Here is a 19608-nt window from a genome sequence, read left to right as displayed (position 1 = left end):
ATGATGACGACTACAACTCATTATAACGTAAAACAATCCTAAATTAAATTGATAACACAAATTTAATTGAAAAGTACAAAATAAAACAAAAACCCACAACCATTTAGTACCGGTTGGTGTTACCAACCGGTACTAAAGGGCTCCCGGCCCCCGGAGCTGGCTCGTGCCACGTGGTTCCCCTTTAGCACCGGTTCGTGCTGAACCGGTACTAAAGAGGGGGGGGGGGGGGGGCTTTAGTGCCGGTTATGGAACCGGCACTAACCTTTCGGCACTAAAGGCCCTTACAAACCGGTACTAATGGCCCGTTTTCTACTAGTGCCCGGACTCGGTCGCTTGCATTAACTGGAAGCTCTAATTTAGACAGTAGGTCTGCATGCAGATACAGCTCGCTTGAGCCCATGATCACGGGTAGTACACAGTAGTACGTACGTACTACCAGTATTTTTTTTCAAATTACCACCGTCCAGCCTGCTAGAAAGTGTGCCGTTAACTTTAACGCTAGCTGCACCTGCACGTGCGTCTTTGGTCGGATCGATGGCATGCAATTTATTTCGCTTTTCATACATAGTGGGGAGCATCATTAAGACCCGTTGTTTTGTTCCCGTCGTTTTGCTTCTCTCGTCATTTTGTTCCCGTCGCAGCATCTTCTCACGCGGTCGGTGCAGCCACTTGAGCAATAGTGTGTTTTAACTACTCCTGCTCCACACTTCAATCTATCTTATTTCCACTACTTGCCCACATGCATCTTATGGAGAACCACGAGAGCTGCAGATTAACTGATTACCAGACAAAAGCAAAAAACACCAAAAGCAAGAGACAGACCGAACCGTACACATTGGAATTAAGTTGCTTATAATTAATTGATTACTCAATTGTAGCACGCGTATGCAGCCAAAGCTTCCTGCACCTCTATGTTGCCAGATAGCACGCACCGGCACATGCACCATCGTGCTTGCAAATGACCAGAGCCGCTATTGCCGCGGTGTCATTTTGTTTTGCCATTTAGAAGGTGAAGAATTGGTTCTTGGGGAACACCGTGGAATGGAATGACTGATATTGCAATTCTGAATACAGACTTGCTCTGTTTCTAGTACTCTGTTATCTTGAAGATGGTTGATTGCTCTCAATCTGTTGCTACCACTATGTCTGTGCTTATTTGTAAACAAAGAATTATGATTGCATATGTTTTTATCCATTTTCCGTACACTTGAGTTGAACGAAGAATCATGATAGCCTGCTATATGCCATTAACTCTGTGATTTTCATCGATTTTGCTTTGCAAATTACAGTTTACCGGCAAAAAGGCCTCGCGACGGTATCTGACATCCCTTGTTTTTTGTTCGTAGGAGCAGTGTTTCCCATCCATAATTTGTGGCCATGTTTCCACATTTCAACTGTCGATAGTTTCACAACCCGGGGGCCTGCATGCCAAATTGAGCAATTAGCAGACTGACTAAGCAGACTGACGGGACTATTAGCAACCGAAAACTTGTGGCGGCATCTTTCATGTCTAAATAGAGAAGACGTTCCTTTCGGGCAAGGAAAGAAATCAAATTTGCTTCGCGGATTCGACTTCAGATATTTGGATTGTCAACAACTTGTTCTTGGGAAAGTAAAGATGGCACGACTGTGTGCAATCACAGAGCTGCACCAAAGATGCTGACCCAGTGACCCCCGCTGGTCAGTATGCACCTAGCAATCAGATCATTAGACTCTCAGAGTTGGGATGGCTTAGTAGACAAAATTTTAGCCCCAACAATGGGAGGCAGTTTCTGCTCGCGACATATGGCCAATTTCATTTTCTTCTTTTGCTTCTTGTAACATATAACGTGCATATATGCTTTCACTTTTGTTTGAATACTAGGCATATGTTAAGGTGATGCATTCCATATATATTTTGGTTCGAAAGCCTGAACTACACGCATCTTCCATGAACTCTGCTCCACCTGGTCATCCGCATACAGATAAACCTCGGATCTTCTTCGCAGGCTCCGATCTCTCAAGGTGAATCACCCCACATTGACTGGTCGTTGTAGTGAAAAGCCACCAACAACTCATAGGCTCGGTGCAGAATATTCTTGGTGGAAATGGCAGCCATTTTTAAGGGGTTTTTCTCATATGTGATATGAATGTCTTCAATCAGGTCTTCCCTTGAGAATAGTCACACGACATGATGCAAGGTGGTCTCACTTTGCTCCTGGTTAAAGCACATGAATCATGTGCGAATTAACCAAAATCGATATCCTGCGATGAGCAATTAGACCCGATATACCCAAAATTAGAAAACTGGCAACTGTCAAAGTAACACCAAACTTATCATCTTGTATCGCAAGAATTTGTCAAAACATCAAACTAATGGAAGAAACATATGCAATATTCAGCAAAGGTGACCATGGAATGATGAAATAATGTTTCAAGGCATGCCAGTCTTACAGCCATTGATCATTAACAACACAGATTCCAACTTGTTTTGCTATACATACGACGTCCTCTGCACGATTTACGCACGATACGGCTAATTAAGCCGTTGGTGTCATCAAGCTCTCTGTAGGACATCGTTCGATTGCGCATCATGCATAAATCGTCCATGCATTAGTCATGCGCGAAGTAGTTTCGTTTTGCTATCATATGCTCCACACCTAGCACAATTTTCAAGAGAACACTCAAAGGCTATGGACAGCCACCGAAGGTGCTCAGCTATTTCTCATTTCTATTCTACGTGGGGCACATGCGTTCGATGGTTTCTGGCTACAAGGCACCCGGCACGGGATCTGGAATCCGGCACAACGTCGTCACACGCTAGTGCCACCATGGCCGCAGCCCCGGCAACCGCGACTCGGGTGATGGTTGTTGGTGCTCATCGGTGGTTCGCCATTTGCTTTTGTGAACGCGCTGCGTGCGCATGTCGAAAAACTGCTTTGCTACATTTTTCTAATCATCTACTTGCTCACAGCTTTACAGCTGCTGCCTGCTGGCTTTTGGGATCTGCTGCCCAGGAAACCAACATGTATTACTAATACCGATCAAATTCTCTGGCTTGATTAATAGCTATTTTTTTGTGAAATATGATTATTTATCTATAATAAAAACCACCGCTGTAATTGTAGTCTACTGAATCAAGAAACCTGGACTCCATCGATAGCATTAGGCCTTGTACAATGCTAAATGCTTGGGAGGTGTTTAGAAAAATAAACCGTACTCTTCTGAAGCACCGGTGCTTATTTCTACAGGAGAGACGCCTAGTTAAGCATCTATCCTGTACAAATAAACAATGCTAAAAAAAGCCTGATTTATTTTTTTAAGTATTTCTCCTAAGCACCTTGCATTGTACAAGGCCTTAACTGGAAGCTCTAATCTAGACAATAGGTCCGATGCACATACAGCTAACATGAATCCAGGATCATGTACAGTACGTATTTTCTAAATTATACCACCGTCCAGCCTAAAAATTGTTGTTACCTTGAACGCTAGCTGCACCCCTGCACGTGCGTCTTAGGTCAGACTGATGACATGCATTTTTCTTTTCATGTACTCCCTCCGTCTGGAAATATTTATCATCAAAATAAATAAAAGGGGATGTATGTAGATGTATTTTAGTTCTAAATACATTCCTTTTTATCAATTTTGATGACAAGTATTTTCGGACGGAATGAGTTTAATAGTGGGAATCACAAGACTTGTAAAGCCATGTATATGTGCATGCATGCCTTGTGCTTGTGTCTCTCTTTCTATCGCCATTTTCCCGTCGCAGCATCCTCTCGCGCGACGCGGCCCTTGAATAGTGGTATAAGTGCTTCCTCTATAAACTAATATAAGAGCGTTTAGATCACTAAAGAAGTGATCTAAACGTTTTTATATTAGTTTACGGAGGGAATACTCCTGGCCGACAGCTTTAATTTACCGGCATCCACTGCTTTATCACATGCATCTTATGGAGATCCACCAGACCTCAAGGTTAGCTAACCAGGCAAAGGCAATTTAGCAGAAGAAAGAGAAAAACGCAAGATACGGTAATTACTAATGTGTGAGATTAGCAATTGTGGAAATTAATTAAATTGATTGATTGATTAATCAATTTTTTTGCGATTGATTAATCAATTGTGGCATATCTATATTGCCAGACAGCACAAACCCTCCCTAAAAAAGACAGCACCTACCCACACATGCACCTTCGTGCTTGCAAATGTGACCAGATCCGCTATTGCTGTGGTGCCTTTTCATTTTTCTATACATGGTGAGAATGGAGAATGATACAAGTAACAATAGTAACTAACTTATATGCATGCGAACCAATCTGTAGTTGGATGGTTAGAGGGATAGTGTTATCTTCAGCCCATCAGGGTTCAACTGAAGGTGCTCCTAGAGATAGGGTATGCGTGTATACGTTCATAGAGATGAGTGTATGCGTATATCTGTGAGCACTTGCGTCTATACTCTGTTAAAAAAAACTTATATGCACTATTTTGCGAAAACTTATATGCATCTGAAAATAACTTATATACACCAGTGCCACCATGGCCGGAGCCCCAACAACCGCAACCCGGGTGATGGTTGTTGGTGCCCATCGGTGGTTCGCCATTGGCTTTTGTGTACGCGCTGCACGCGCACTCACGTTGAAAAGCTGCGTGGCTACGTTTTTCTAATCGTCTGCTTGCTCACAACTTTTGCTGCTGCTGGCTTTTGCGACTTGCGAGGAAGCAGGCACGCTTGCTGCTAGTACTAAGTGGATTATGCTCGGTAGATTAGATCCAACAATCAGGCTACAAATTAGCCCCCATGGCGTGCACGTTCTCACCTAGTGAAGACAGCCGTTGGGAGAGAAGAACAATGACCCCTGTCCGCCCGCTATAAAAGCAGCACTGCAGCTATAGCTGTCAAAAGTTTATTCAAGTGTAGTGTAGATTATTAGTCGGAAACCGGCCTAAAGCATGTGATCAGGAGGCGCAGGGCATACTTTGAAAAATGATGGCTCTCTCCTCTCCTCTCCTTCCTCTGGTGGCGCCCCCCTCCCCCTCCTCTCCTCTGGCGGCGGCGTCGCCACGTGCGGCTTCCCCTCTCCCCTTCCCCGCCGACTCCTTCTCGTTCCCCCTGGCGGCACTCCCCTCCCCCTCTTCCGCCCCGGCGCACTCGCCTCGCTCCGCCCTTCCCGCTCCTTCTCGGGCCAACAGGTTCTGGGCTCTCGATTCGGAGGATTCGGGGTCGGACTCCGATGCCCTCCCTCCCACTCCTCGTCCGGTGCCTGTGGGCGACCTCTCCGTCGTTTCGGCCCCGAGCCGCAGTCAGAAGTTTGCGCCTGGAGGGCACGGGCGGCTCCCCTGCGTCGTGGTGGAGGGGGATGGCTGGCGTCGTGTTTCCTGTGGGCGTCGCCGTGCTGTAGCCTGGTCTCCGGTTCGGGGGATCCTGGGCTCTGGTAGGGAGGGGGGGGGGGGTCAGCGGCGTCCTCTCCTTCCTCCCTTCCGGTGACCTTCCCCGCCTGTGCGTCCTCTTGGGGGGGGGGGGGGTCGGCTCCGGCCCCGTCGACGGCGCCGGCGCCGACGCCTGACCTAGATCTGGCGTTGGGTTCTGTGGTTGGTTCTGTGTCTGGGCTGCGGGCCCTTGCGCCGCTTGGTGGGCCTGGGTCGGTGCCTGCCTTGGATTGCGTGTCCGTTTTCCCTCCCCTCCGGCCCTCTCCTGGTTTCTGGGCCGCGGATGGCCCAGGCCCACTCCCCCTCCCCCCTCAGCCCTCCCTGTCGGCTCGGGCCTGGCTCGGTCCAGGTATATATGTATCCGGAAGGGTTCGGCTCCCCCATTTCTAGGATTCCCTGCCTCCTCTTCTGACCTGCGCCGTCGCCGCTTCCCCATTCGCTTCTTCTCCAGATCTGCTCCTCCCCCTCCCCTCTCCCGTTTGTTTGCTGCGGTGGTCGCGATGGATCGTTCGCGCAGGTCCTCTAGCGAGGCCGTCTCCGGCCAGAAGCGGGGGCGTGACGGATCTGGCGAGGCGGCGGCTGATCTGGAGTATGAGGCCGCGTTGCACGCTAAGCTCCAGGCGTCGCGCGCTCCGGAGGCGGGGTCGGCGGCGGCGGCGGCCGGCTCGTCCCCGCTTACCTCCAGTTTTGGGCCGGCGGATTCCTCGCTGCCTTTGCCTGGATCTACTCCGGCTTCTGCTGACCCATGGGAGTTGGCGGTTGCGGGTAGTCAGGCTGGCTCATCTGGCCCGGCTCCGCCGCCTCCTCCATGTAGTGCTGCGTCCAAGGGAGGTGGTCCGCTGCAGGCTCCGGCGGTGGCTGGCGGGGGTCCATCGCGCTTCGTCCCGCGGGGTGCGTCGGGGGCGCCGGTCCGCCGTCCCGTAGGCGCTGCTGCTGGGCGGGGCATCGGTTCTGGGCCCGGCGCGGCTGGTGATGGCATTCTCCCTCCCCCCCTCGTGGATCTGGTCGCGTTCCTCCTCAGTCTCAGGTCGCCAACCCTACTCTCACCTGCTTCGCGTGTCATCGTCCTGGTCATTTCCAGTCCCGATGCCAAAACCCCCCTTCTTCCTCATATGTAGGGAAGATGGTCACCTCACTATGGACTGTCAGAACCGTACCAAGCCTCCTGCCTTTGTCCATTATGGTCTTGGCCTCCCTGGGTGCTCCTTCTTTGCCTTAGATAGAGAGGTCCCTGCTGTTGCTCCTATTCCAGCGCTCTCCAACACCGGCATCATTTCTGTCCAGTCCAAACGCATCACTCCCCAGGTCCTTCTCGATGAGATCCGGCTATGGGATGAAGGGGTGGGATTGTCAAATCCGTCAGCTTTCAGATTTTGAGTTTGTGCGACTTTCCCCTCCAACGAAAGCCTTCGGATGATATCCTCCTGCACTAGCTTTACGTTGCCTCTGAATCAACTAGTAGTCTCGGTCAAGGCTGCGTCTAATGGCTCCAATGCTATCTCTTCCATGTCTGATGTATGGGTTCTAGTTGATGATGTTCCTCCTGTTTTGTGTTCCTCGACTTTCCTGATGGCTTTCGGGGTGCTTATCGGCAAACCTATTGAGGTTGATCAAGAGTCGCTGGCTATTCTCGGGCCGGTTCGTCTGCGGATGTGGTGTGTTGATCCCCTTTGTGTCCGTGGCTCCATCGACGTCTTCCCCTCGGCTGGAGGCTTCCGGCTCAGGGTCCGGGTGGAGGGTGACTCGGGCCCGGTGTCGCCTCCGCCCCTCCCCCGCCTCCTGCTTCCGGCAATGATGACACCCCAGCTCTATTTATTGGCTTGAACAAGATACGCCTTATTTGAATTGACTTGAGCAAGGATGGTGACGACGTTCCGGAGGATTCTATGCATGGCAATGATTAGCGCTTTACCCAGTCGGAGTGGGATGGGCTCTCTCCAGAAGACCAGGACGTGCTGAAGGAGAATGCTCCGGCTGGTGGGGGGGCTAATGATTCGCTGCCGGACTCGGTTGGAGGGGCCGCGACTTCTGGTGGGGCGAAGGGAATACCATTCTTGGCGGTGTGCTCTAACCTTCCAGCTCGCCCTGCCTCTCCTTCCTTCTCGGGCATTGAAGACTTGCCCCCGGCCGGCCCCTTGGCCTCCAAGAAGAAGAAGTCGTCAGTCAAGAAATACTCCGCTAAAAGCAGGGCGTCTGGTGACTCAAGGCAGTCTGCGGCTGGGCTCTGCCGTAGGCTGGATGCTGACATGAGTACGTCCTCAGGCCCGTCTTCTGCTGCGGCGTCTCCCTGTCGTGCTCGCCCTGTGCCGTTGCGCTCGCCGGTGTCCACGGCCCGCAAGAGCGGTCGCGTCTCCAACAGTGGCGAGCGGGTGGCTGATCAGGCCGCTCGGCGTGCTGCGGCTCGGGATCTGCCTCCTTCAGGTTCGCGTCCATCCCCCCCTCTGCTAACCCCGTTGTTCATTCTCCAATTCGTTTAGTGCTTCCGTCTCAATCTGATGATCATTTACTTCGTATTTTAGAAGATGTTGGTATTTCTTATGATGCTAGTTTGGGTTCTCCTTCTTCCTTGCTTGGCATTATTAGGACTAATTAAATAGCTCAGGCTAACATCGCTAAAGCCAAGGAGGCTGGGCTGGGATCCACTGCCCCACTGGTTGTGGCCGGTGGGGATGAGGGGGGATCTGATAGGAGTCAGGCTCCCCCGGCTGTTTCTAAACATGGGGCTGGTAAACGTGCTAAATCCTGCATGGCTCCTAGCAGGTCGAGCCTTCGCATTAAAAACCTATCTTTTAGATGAAGGCACCATTCTGGAATATTTGGGGTTTCGGCGCTAGGGGGCGCAGGGACCAGCTAAAAGACTTGGTTCATTCTGAAAATATTGATATCATTGGACTTGCCGAGACTCTCAAACCTTCCTTCTCCCCAAATGAGCTCTCAGCCGTTTCTGGGACCGATAGATTCGATTGGAATTTCGTGGCTCCTGTTGGTCATTCGGGTGGTATCCTCCTTGGCACAAAGCGAGACTTGTTTGATTTTGTCGCTTTTGACCATGGTATTTTTTGGGCTAGCACGGTGGTTTCTCATCGAACCCTTAACTCTTTATTAGAAATCATGGTGGTATATGGTCCGGCTGACCATTCTATGTCCTATATTTTTCTGGATGAACTTCGAAATAAAATAGAATCTTGTGAGCTCCCGCTACTTATTGGGGGAGACTTTAATCTGATGCGCTACCCTTCGGATAAGAGTTCCTCTAACTTCCCGTGGCCGCTGGCCGAAGCGTTTAATGCTTTCATCAGGGACACGGCGATACGTGAAATCCCTAGGGTCGGGGCCCGTTACACCTGGACGAATCGCCAAACATCTCCCATTCGTTCTGTCCTTGATCGGGTTTTCTTGTGTTCTAGATGGGACTCGTTGTTCCCCCGTGCCATTCTCAGAGCCCTGGCTATAGTGGGCTCGGACCATTCCCTCTGATTCTTGATGATGGTACTCGTTCGGTTTCCTCTCCGAGGTTTCAGTTCGATGCCTCCTGGCTCCTAGTTGAGGGTTTTGCTAACTTGATTGCACAAAAGATTTCGCCTTTCCTATCTTCTAATCGCCGATCTTTTGGTCCGATGGACGACTGGCATCAGTGCTCCTACTTTCTTCGTAGATTCCTTCGTGGTTGGTCTAAAAATCACTTTGTTGTGTCAAGGCGTGACAAAGTTAGGATGGCTGCTCAAATTGGTGTGCTTGATGCTCGCGCGGACGACATGGGCCTCTCCCTGGCCGAGTGGCAGATTCGGTACGGTCTTGAAGAGGCCCTTTTGGATATCCATCGTCAGGAGGAAGTGTATTGGAAGCAAAGAGGCAATATTAACTGGACTTTAAAGGGTGACTCGCCCACGGCCTATTTCTTTGCCATTGCGAATGGTAGACGTCGGCGATGTCTGATCGATAGCCTCCTTATCGATGGGGTCAGGGACTTTGATCAATCTGTGATTATGCAACATGTGGTTTATTTCTTCTCTACTCTCTTATCTGCTAAACCCGAGGTGGGTTTTAGGTTGGCCTCTACCTTTTGGTCTCCCCTCGAGCAGATTTCGAGCGATGAAAACGAGGGATTGATGATCCCCCCTTCTGAAGAGGAGATCTTCGATGCGATCCGATCTGCCAACACTGGTAGAAAAAGGGCATTTAGTCCCGGTTCATAACACCAACCGGTACTAAAGGAAATTTTCTGATTTTTTTTGAAATTTTTTTATTTTCAAATTTCTGAATTATTTTAACCTCTAATCTCTAATCACCCCTCATCACTGCTCAATATAATCTCTAATCACCCCTCATCATTCCAAATCATCTAACTTCCCGAACGGTCACCCATCCTCTCACTACTCCAGCCTGAGCACGCTTAACTTCCGGGTTCTATTCTCCCTCGTTTCCAAGTCTGCACTTGTTGTTTTCCTGACAATAGTAAGATGTCAATCCTATTAACCCTCAGGAATTTAGCTTGAGCATGAAGTCACATATTTCACCTTTTGAGTTTGAAACTATTGTTCTAAAAAACAATATTTTTTTAGTAACACTAATATTTCTTGAATAAGTAGTTTGACCATTGTTTGACCACAGTTTGACCATTGTTTGACCAGATTTGACCAAAATTCAAAAAAGGTGAAATAATTATTTAATAACACTAATATTCTTGAATAATTATTTAGTAACACAAATACTTCTTGAATAAGTAGTTTGACCATAGTTTGACCAGATTTACTGAAAATTTAAAAAAACTGAAATTTGAGCATAACTTTTTTTCCTTTTGGAATTTGAGGATTCTACAAATTTGCAAACAGGCCATAGGCGGTCTCCATCGGATGTAACTTTTCGAGTAGATGATTTTTCATATAAAAAACTTTTTAATCCGAGTTCGTAAGCAAAAGTTATGCCCATTTTACAAATTCCAGAGAGATTTTGTAAATAAAGTCGAAATTCATATTTGTAAATTTTCCCAACAACTAGACCACATATCACATGGGAAACTTATTTTATTTTATTTTTATTGACATTTCCATCATTTTCTTTTGTTTTTTCTAAAACTGAAAAAGCGGTCCAGGGGGGGGGGGAGTTTGAAAATGGGACCTTTAGTACCGGTTCGTGCCATGAACCGGTACTAATGCCTCAAAGCCCATTAGTCCCGGTTGGTGCCACCAACCGGGACCAATGGGCATCGCACCCTTTAGTCCCGGTTCGTGGCACGAACCGGGACTAAAGGGCCCAGGTGAACCGGGACTAATGCCTTAGCCGCACGAACCGGGATAAATGCACCCATTGGTCCCGGTTCTGGACTGAACCGGGACTAATGGGCTTACCCGGCCTAGACCAAAGCCCCCTTTTCTACTAGTGCAATTCTAACACGGCTTCTGGGCCTGATGGCTTCTCCATCCCGTTCTTTAGGCAGTTCTGGCCTTAGCTAAAGGGCCTCATTCAGGCAATTATACAAGGTTTTTGGCTGGGAACTGTCGATATCTCTAGATTGAATTACGCGGTGCTCACTCTCATTCCTAAGGTCAAAGGGGTTGACCTGATTTCCTAGTTTAGGCCCATTGCCTTAATTAATAATTTTGCGAAGATCCCGGCTAAGGGTCTGGCTACCAAGCTATCTCCGACCGCCCATCACGTCATTAGCCCTTTTCAATCTGCGTTTATAAAAGGTAGATTTATTCTGGACGGTGTTCTATGCTTGCATGAGATTGTCCATGACTTGCGAACCAAGGGCACTAAGGCAGTGGTTCTTAAACTTGACTTCGAGAAGGCTTACGACTCGATGAGCTGGAACTTTCTTCGCCAAGTCCTTCTTGCTAAAGGTTTCGAGGGTGCGGTGGTTCACTGTCTTATGCAGTTGGTCTCGAGAGGCCACACGGCTGTGGCGGTTAATGGACAGATTAGTAATTTCTTCGCCAATGATAGGGGCCTTAGACAAGGAGACCCGACGTCCCCCCTTCTCTTTAATTTCATTGCGGATGCTCTCTCTCATATCCTTTCTCGAGCAGCTCGTGCTGGTCACATTACGCCTGTTAGTTCTCACTTGATTCCCAATGGCATCACTCATCTTCAATACGCGGATGACACCATTATTATGGTTGAACTTCATGAGGCTAGTCTCACGCATCTGAAATTCCTTCTTCTATGCTTTGAAGCGCTATCGGGTCTTAAAATCAACTTTTCAAAGAGCGAAGTAATTGTGACTGGGGTAACTGACTCTGAAGCTCAGAGAGTGGCACATCTTCTGAATTGCTCCCTTGGTTCTTTCCCTTTCAAATACGTGGGCCTCCCTATCTCCCCTCTCAAGCTATTGGCAAAAGACTTTGCCCCGACAGTGACTAAAGTAGGGAACATGGTACTACCGTGGAGAGGCCGATATAATTCCCAGGCAGGCAAGGTTGCCTTTACTAATGCTTGCCTCTCCTCCCTTCCGATGTTTCTAATGGGCTTTTATCTCCTGTCCGGAGGGATTCACGCTGGCTTCGACAAGTATAGGGGTGCTTTTTACTGGAATTCCTCTGACAATAAGCGTAAATATAGGATGGTTAAGTGGGATCTAATTTGTAGGCCTAAGAACATGGGGGCTTAGGTATCATTAACACGGTGGTCATGAACAAGTGCCTCATGATAAAATGGTGGTGGAAAATTATGTTCCTCAAGGCGCGCCCCCTATGGCTATCTTTTCTCAAAGCTAAATATTCCCCCTCCTCGAGCCCCATGTTCGCTCCTTCCTCAGGTGGCTCTCAATTTTGGCGTCAGCTTGTTAAAGTTCGGCCGATCTTTCGGTCCCTCGTTATGTTTGTAGTTAGGAATGGTAAGTCCACTCGCTTTTGGTTAGATTGGTGGGTTGGTGATACCACTCTCGCGGTGGCCTTCCCGACCCTGTTCTCATATTGCTCGGCTCCTGAGATCTCTATCTTTGAGCTCTCGGTTCACAATTGGGACCTTGACTTCCGGCGATCCCTTTCTCCTACGGAGTTGGATGATTGGCAATGTCTTACTGCCTGCTTCCCCTTGCTCTCGGAGGAAGAAGACTCGGTTGTCTGGCCTCACTCTTCTTCGGGTCGTTTCTTAGTTAAGTCAGCGTACGCCAAACTTATCTCAGGTGCTCATACAGTGAAATTCAAGGATATTTGGTTAGCCCGTATTCCTCCTAAGATCAAAATTTTCATGTGGCAAGCTGTCCGTCGTAAACTCCCTGTGGCTGATCAAATTAGGAAGAGGAACGGTCCGGGCACTGATAGATGCGCTTTATGTGGGGCTTTTGAAAACACCGAGCACATATTTTTTTCATTGCTCGTTGGCTAAATTCCTTTGGAGTTGCATTAGACATTGGCTTCATGTTAATCGGAATCCATCTTCCTTCGAGGACCTGCGGCGCTGTGTTAATACTTTATCCGGTCGGTCTAAGAGGTTATTCTGGGTTGGTTGGGCAGCGATCTGTTGGTCGCTGTGGACTACTAGGAACAAGTTCACTATCGAGCACATCTTTCCGGCTAACCCTGTGAATTGCTTATTTAAAGCCAATGTCTTTTTGCAGCAGTGGAGATTATTTACTAAGGAGGTGGACCTAGAGGCGTTCGACGACATGTTATCTAAGATGAGATCTACGGCTTCTTCCCTGCTGCGGCGATCTAGGAGGATGGCTTAATCTCCTGTTCTTTTGGACTCAAGGCTGGCTTGCGTGCCATTATTGGCTGGTTGCCATGTATTTGTACTTCTTAAACTTTGCTCTGCTTCTGTGGTGTTTGGATGGTTGTGTCGTGACTCTGTCTGGTGGCTTTATTTATAAAGTTGGGCGTATGCCTTTTCTCTAAAAAAAATAAAGCATGTGATCAGATCCTGTTTAGATGCCTAGTCTTGAGGCGCTAGCTAATACACACATGCAAGTTATCGTTTGGTCTCCACTACTAATAGGACCAAAGCCCTGCGATCCTCTTTCCCTATAGCAGCACTGCGGTTTGCCCTGGTTGGTAGCAAAAAAACAGCATTGCATCCTTGCATTTGTTGCCGCTCCCAGTCCTTCGTCCTCAACATCCACCTACTGTGAGCTCAAGTTTGTGAGGGTCTTCCACAAAGAAAGGGAACAAGTGTTCCGTGAGGAACCAGCCAGAGCCGGAGATGGCCGAGACGGTGGTAAGCATGGCGAGGTCTATGCTGGGGGGCGCCATCAGCAAGGCCGCCTCTGCCGCGGCCGCCGAGCTGAGCTTGGTGATGGGTGTGCAGAAGGATATCTGGTATGTACGCATGCATCCATTTGCACGCTAACTATTTCAATTTCGTAAGTCATAGATCAACTTACTAATATAAAATCTAGGAACAGTCACAAAAAAAATCAAAATCTAGGAAATACATAGGTTTCGTCACGCATGTTTCAGATCTCATTCCCATTGTTTGAATTTTCCGTTTTTCATGGATGTGGCAAATTTCCTCGCGCGCACCAGCTACAGAATGACACTAGTGGTTGTTCTGAACGTCAATTTAATTTGCTTGACAGGTTCATCAAAGACGAGCTAAAGACGATGCAGGCATTCTTGGCAGCTGCTGAAGCAACGAAGAACAGAGACATGCTGCTGAAGGTGTGGGCAGAGCAAGTTAGGGACCTGTCCTACAACATAGAAGATTGCCTTGATGAATTTATGGTTCATGTGAGGAGCCAAAGCCTGATGAAACGGCTGATGAAGATCAAAGATCGTCGTAGGATTGCTATCCAAATTCGCAACCTGAAATCAAGAGTTGAAGAAGTGAGCAGCAGGAATTCACGCTACAACTTGATCAAGACAGAGGCCTCAACGACCAGTGACAAGGAGGTTTCTTACATAGAAGATGTACGTAATCATTCAGCAAGCAACACTGATGAAGCAGAACTTGTGGGCTTTACAAAGCCTATGGAGGAGTTGATTAAGCTGATGGATGTCAACACTAGAGATGGTGATGCCAAAGTTATATGTGTCGTTGGCATGGGTGGTTTAGGCAAGACTACTCTTGCAAGAAAAACTTATGAAAGTAAGGAAGATATTGTGAAGAATTTTTCTTGTTGTGCATGGATCACAGTTTCACAGTCATTTTTCAAGATAGAAATGCTCAAGGATATGATCAGGCAACTTCTGGGTGGAGATTCACTGAAGAACTTGTTGAAAGAACTTGAAGGGAAGGTGGTGCAAGTAAAGGACCTAGCTGAGTACCTCAATCAAGAGATTAAGGATAAGAGGTACCTAATTATTCTTGATGACTTGTGGACCATAGATGCATGGAGGTGGATTAAAGATATTGTTTTTCCTAGTAGTAACAAGAAAGGTAGTCGGATAATAGTAACAACACGTGATGTTGGCTTAGCAAAGGAATGTACTCTTGAATCCCTTATCTACCACCTTAAAACCTTAGAGGTAGTCGAGGCCACAAATTTGCTACTAAAAAAGAGTAGGAAAGTATCTGAAGAAATGGACAAAGATGAAAACTTCAAGAGCATAGTTGAAAAACTAGTTAAAAAGTGTGGTTGTTTACCACTGGCCATACTCACAATTGGAGGGATCCTTGCCACTAAAAAGATATTAGAGTGGGAGCACTTCTATAGCCAACTCCCGTCTGAGCTTGAGAGTAACCCAAGCCTTGAAGCAATGAAGATGATGGTTACTTTGAGTTACAACCACTTGCCATCTCATCTTAAGCCATGTTTCTTATACCTAAGCATCTTTCCGGAGGATTTTGAAATCCAGATGAGACGTCTAGTAGAAAGATGGATTGCCGAGGGGTTGATTAGAGGTGGGACTGGGGTGAACATTGAGGATGTGGCAAAAGGTTACTTTAATGAGTTAATCAACCGAAGTATGCTTCAACCATCAAGGGTGAACATAGAAGGAGTTGTGAAGAGCTGTCGAGTCCATGATATTGTGCGCGATGTCATGATCTCAGTTTCTAGAGATGAAAATTTTGTGTATGTGGTGGGAAATAATGTAACTGGTGCTATGGAGGAGACTTTCCGACATATAGCATACAATGGTAGCATGTGCCAACAGATAGACATGGATTGGAGCCATGTCCGGTCAGTAACTATGTTTGGTGAGAGCTCATTGGGTCCATCACCTTTAGTTTGTTCATTTGACATGAGAATGCTCCGGGCCTTGGATCTAGAGAATGCACAGTTTCAAGTCACACAAAAGGATATCAGCAACATAGGCTTGTTGCGCCACTTGAAGTATGTGAATTTTTCTGATCCTCGTGGATATTCGGCTATTTATAAACTTCCTAGATCCATAAGAAAATTGCAAGGCTTGCGTACTTTGAACATAAGAGACAGTTATGTTACAGAGCTGCCAACTGAGATTAGTAAACTCAAGAGTCTACATAGTCTCCGTTGTACCAGAAGGAGTAGGTACACATACTTTGACCTGAATGACCCCAAGGAATGCTTGGTGCGCACACTTTGTCTGCCCATGTTGTTCACACCTTTGGTTAATCCTAGTGAGCGCACCGAGGCAGTTGCTGAACTACACATGGCATGGTCTAGCCGTTGGTCAAGGTCACATGGTGTGAGGGTGCCAAAAGGAATCAGCAAACTGAAAGAGCTGCAAATACTAGAGGTCGTGGACATCAGCCGGACTAGTCGCAAAGCAATTAAGGAGCTAGGTGATCTTGTGCAGCTAAGAAAACTGAGCGTGGTAAGAGAAGGGGCCACCAAGCAAAAATGCAAGGTACTGTGGGATGCCGTTCAGAAGCTCACTTGCCTCCGCTCCCTTGAAGTGGAAGGTTCACTCGAGTGGCTGCATGCTGTTTCCTCTCCTCCTCCCCTGTTGAGGAGTCTGAAGTTGGATGGATGCCTTGGAGAGATTCCTGGCTGGGTTGGCAGTCTGATCCATTTGGTCAAGCTTTACTTATGGCACAGCGAAATAAAGGAAGAGGGTAAAATCATGGAAATACCAGGGCCACTTCCCAACCTCATGCTGCTTCGTCTTGGATGGGGCTCTTATAGTGGGGAGAAGTTGGAGTTCAGAACAGGAGCATTCCCAAATCTCAAGAAGCTTGAAATTTGGAGTCTCGAGCAAGTGAGAGAGTTGATATTCGAGGAGGGCACCTCGCCCCAGCTGGGAAAGATAGAAATCGGCGACTGCTGGTTGGAATCAGGGATCAATGGTATCGAGCACCTTGCAAGTGTCAAGGAGATTTCACTTCGTTGGGATGGTAAAGTGGGCAGGCTTGGTATGCTGCAACGTGAAGTGGACGCACACCCAAACCATCCCGTGCTGCGACTGGAGAAGGAATGGAGCCATCACGACCTGGGTGACATTGTCCACGGATCCACTATTGTAATACATGTGGATGAAGCAACGGAGGGGGAGGAATCATCACCTCTCCATCCCGAGCATGCATCAGCGGGGGAGACCTCCTCCTCGCAGGTGGTGGCCGTGATGACGACCACGGGGAGCGACAGGTCAGTAGCTATTTTCTCTTTCGTTCACTAGTAGTAGCAGATAAGTATCAACTGAACTGATGATGTCCCTTAATTTGATGATGTTGTAGTTGTAGCAGCCAAGGCCCTAACATAAGGGAGGTCCAAGGCTCTGCTTTGGTGGAAGACGATTTTTGGTCCTGCAATTCCGACGGCGACGATGCTTGATGGTTGGTTGATGCTCCACCCTTCGTTGTTCAGATCCACTGCTGCTTCTCGAAGACTCCCGTGCGCACAGGTCGACGCCTTCGCTGGTACCTACATGTGGCATTTCTGTCTGTTTATTTCATGCCATATGATCCATTGATAGTTCAATTGGGTATCTGACGATGTTTGTCTCTCCCCAACAGGAGGTGCTACTACGGATGATATATATAGCCCTAGGTTTTCCCTTCCCCTTGCTTCGGAATTCTGATGCCATGTTGGTACAGCTCAAACCTTCTTCGACTTTGTTTGATTCCATCTGATATTTGGTGATATTTGTCAGACTTTCTTTTGTGCACACCAACCCGTTTAATTATCTCAACGTCTGCAAGAGATTATGTCTCTTCTACTGAATTTAAAATTGAACAAAATTATCTTTTAGATGCATATTTGGTTGTCATAAACTCTGCTTCAATGCAATGTCACTTCCATTGCTATTTATCTGTAGGACATATGAAGCTTAGATGTTATAGTTCCCTGACTGCAGCCTGCAGGTGGCTGCTTTTTATGTCCATGGTCTCTAATTGGGTATTCTTTTTTCTTTGAAAGCTAATCCACTTTGTAGCTCAGATGAAGATCACATTGCTTGTTTGTTTGTAAAAAGATTGATAGACAAATCTTTCAGTGTTCATTCTTCAGAGTAAAAATAACAGAAATGTTGATATCTAGGAGGAACCGGAGCTTCACAGACATCCTATGCAGCCAAGGGGTACTGAATAATATCAAGCAAAGTTGGAAGGCATGGGATTTCTTTCTGATCCAGGAGGGAGTTCACATGCTCAACACTCGACAGTCCACTTCCGAGGCATGATAGCTGGTCAGTTAAGCAAGTAACAACTCATTTTCAGTTAGTATCATGTTAAATTGTTCAGCGTGTCCCCCGCAAAAAAAAAATTTTGTTCAGCGTGATTTTGTCATGTTGTTTTCGGCTTGAACACATAACAGATTTCTGATAAAATGAACCCATGCATGCTCTGTATATGTATTTCAGTTGGGGAGGAAAAGGCAATGGACTATACAAGACAAGATACCTGTATCAATTAAGCTGCATTGCTATGATGCAATTGGTCATCGTGTTCAACTTGCAAGTTCGCTGCTGGTGGACTCTATGCCACAAAGTGAAGCTAAGATACAACATGATGTTCCTACGCTGCGAATGTCTTAAGAGTCGTTCGTTCCATGCTGACAGGCCAGGAGCCAACTGGAGGAAGGGATAGTGCAATGGAAGTACTAGAGGTGCCCAACGACTTGCCTTTTGCTCCTTCTTTGGTTTTTGTCTTTTTAGGCCAAAGAGTATGCTACTCAATGGAAGGATTACACTCTGCTAAACTTCTACTCCTTTAGGAGCAAGGCAGAAGTTGGTGTTTATAATGTGTAGCATTTCATAATGTCTGGAATCTTGATATAGGGGGAGCTGGAGGAACTCTGACAGATGAGATTTGAGCGTGATGCATACTTCTGCAACTGATGAAAATGTTCTGAAGTATGGACTGTGATCACCCTGATGACTGGTCAGTTCATCTACATCCCCTTTTCATGTTGTAATGTTGGATTTTCCATACACTTATGGTTCTTGGTATCATTCTCAGTTTGCGAACATGCATCTTCTGATGATATTTACTAATTGATGCCCTGCATTTGATCTCAGCTGGGGAGAAGACGTTGAAAATGCAAAGGACTACACGTGTACACCGCACGAGATGCTGCTACTAATTAAGCATTTAAGCTGCATATACATACTGTTATGCCGCAATTGGCCATCACTTCAGCTCTCGAAACATCCCTGCTGGCTGCCGGCCTCTGATATCGTGCAAGGCGAAGCTGGAGGGATCCTGAAATTTTGCCGCTGTGAATGGAACATGAATGCATTGATCTTGAGGCTTCAATGTGGCAGAGGCGAGTACACCATTTTGAGATCTCAGAAGGAGTTTACAAGTTAAAATTGTCGGCCCAGATGAAAAATCGGTTCTTGGGGAACACCATTGAATGGAGTGGCTGATCAACCTGATGAGAAGACCTGCAATTTTGAATACAGAATTGCTCTGTTTTCTAGTACTCTATTGTTTTGTAGAGATGGTGCATTACTCTCCATTTGTTGCTGCAACAATGTACTATGTGTTTGTTTGTAAACAGAGAATGATGACTGCATCAGTTTTTTTTTCCCCTAAAAGGAGGATTACACTCGGCCTTTGCATCAAGCAATGAACACAGCCATAAATGATTGCATCTGTTGTTATCCATTGTCCGCCAAATATGCCTGCTATATATACACTGTTAACTCTGATTTTCATTCTGCTATATATTTTTTGAAAAGGTTCATTCTGCTATTTATACTCATGTATTCCTCGCAAAAACAAAAACTGCGATTTTCATTGTATTAGCTTTAAAAACTACTAGTCGACAATCCGTGCATCCACACGGTCTAGCCTATGATTTTTTTTATACTAAATTAGTATACAATGTATTTTTCATAAATTTTAAATATCCATCTAAGTCAAGCTCCTCATTTATTTTGTCAAAGTGCTCCAAAAA

The 19608-nt window shown here is 46.9% G+C and overlaps 1 protein-coding gene across 4 annotated transcripts; it reads left to right on the top strand.

The window, feature by feature from the left end:
• Nucleotides 1–13349: 13349 nt before the first annotated feature.
• Nucleotides 13350–19316, top strand: LOC125523852 (disease resistance protein RPM1-like). 4 transcript variants are annotated; one of them, XM_048688920.1, is made up of 8 exons: nt 13350–13663; nt 13924–16854; nt 16944–17110; nt 17223–17293; nt 17746–17893; nt 18068–18312; nt 18485–18587; nt 18725–19316. In XM_048688920.1, the coding sequence occupies exons 1-3, from the start codon at nt 13548–13550 to the stop codon at nt 17038–17040; spliced, it is 3144 nt and encodes a 1047-aa protein (XP_048544877.1). In that variant the 5' UTR covers nt 13350–13547; the 3' UTR covers nt 17041–17110; nt 17223–17293; nt 17746–17893; nt 18068–18312; nt 18485–18587; nt 18725–19316. The 4 variants fall into 4 exon arrangements, with proteins under 4 accessions (XP_048544877.1, XP_048544875.1, XP_048544876.1 ...); XM_048688918.1 differs by having other exon boundaries at nt 17223–17297; XM_048688919.1 differs by having other exon boundaries at nt 16944–17126.
• The last annotated feature ends 292 nt before the right edge of the window (nt 19317–19608 follow it).

This window comes from Triticum urartu, chromosome 7 (genome assembly GCF_003073215.2).
Source record: "Triticum urartu cultivar G1812 chromosome 7, Tu2.1, whole genome shotgun sequence".
NCBI lineage: Eukaryota > Viridiplantae > Streptophyta > Magnoliopsida > Poales > Poaceae > Triticum > Triticum urartu.
This window is presented reverse-complemented; position numbering and strand designations above follow the sequence as displayed.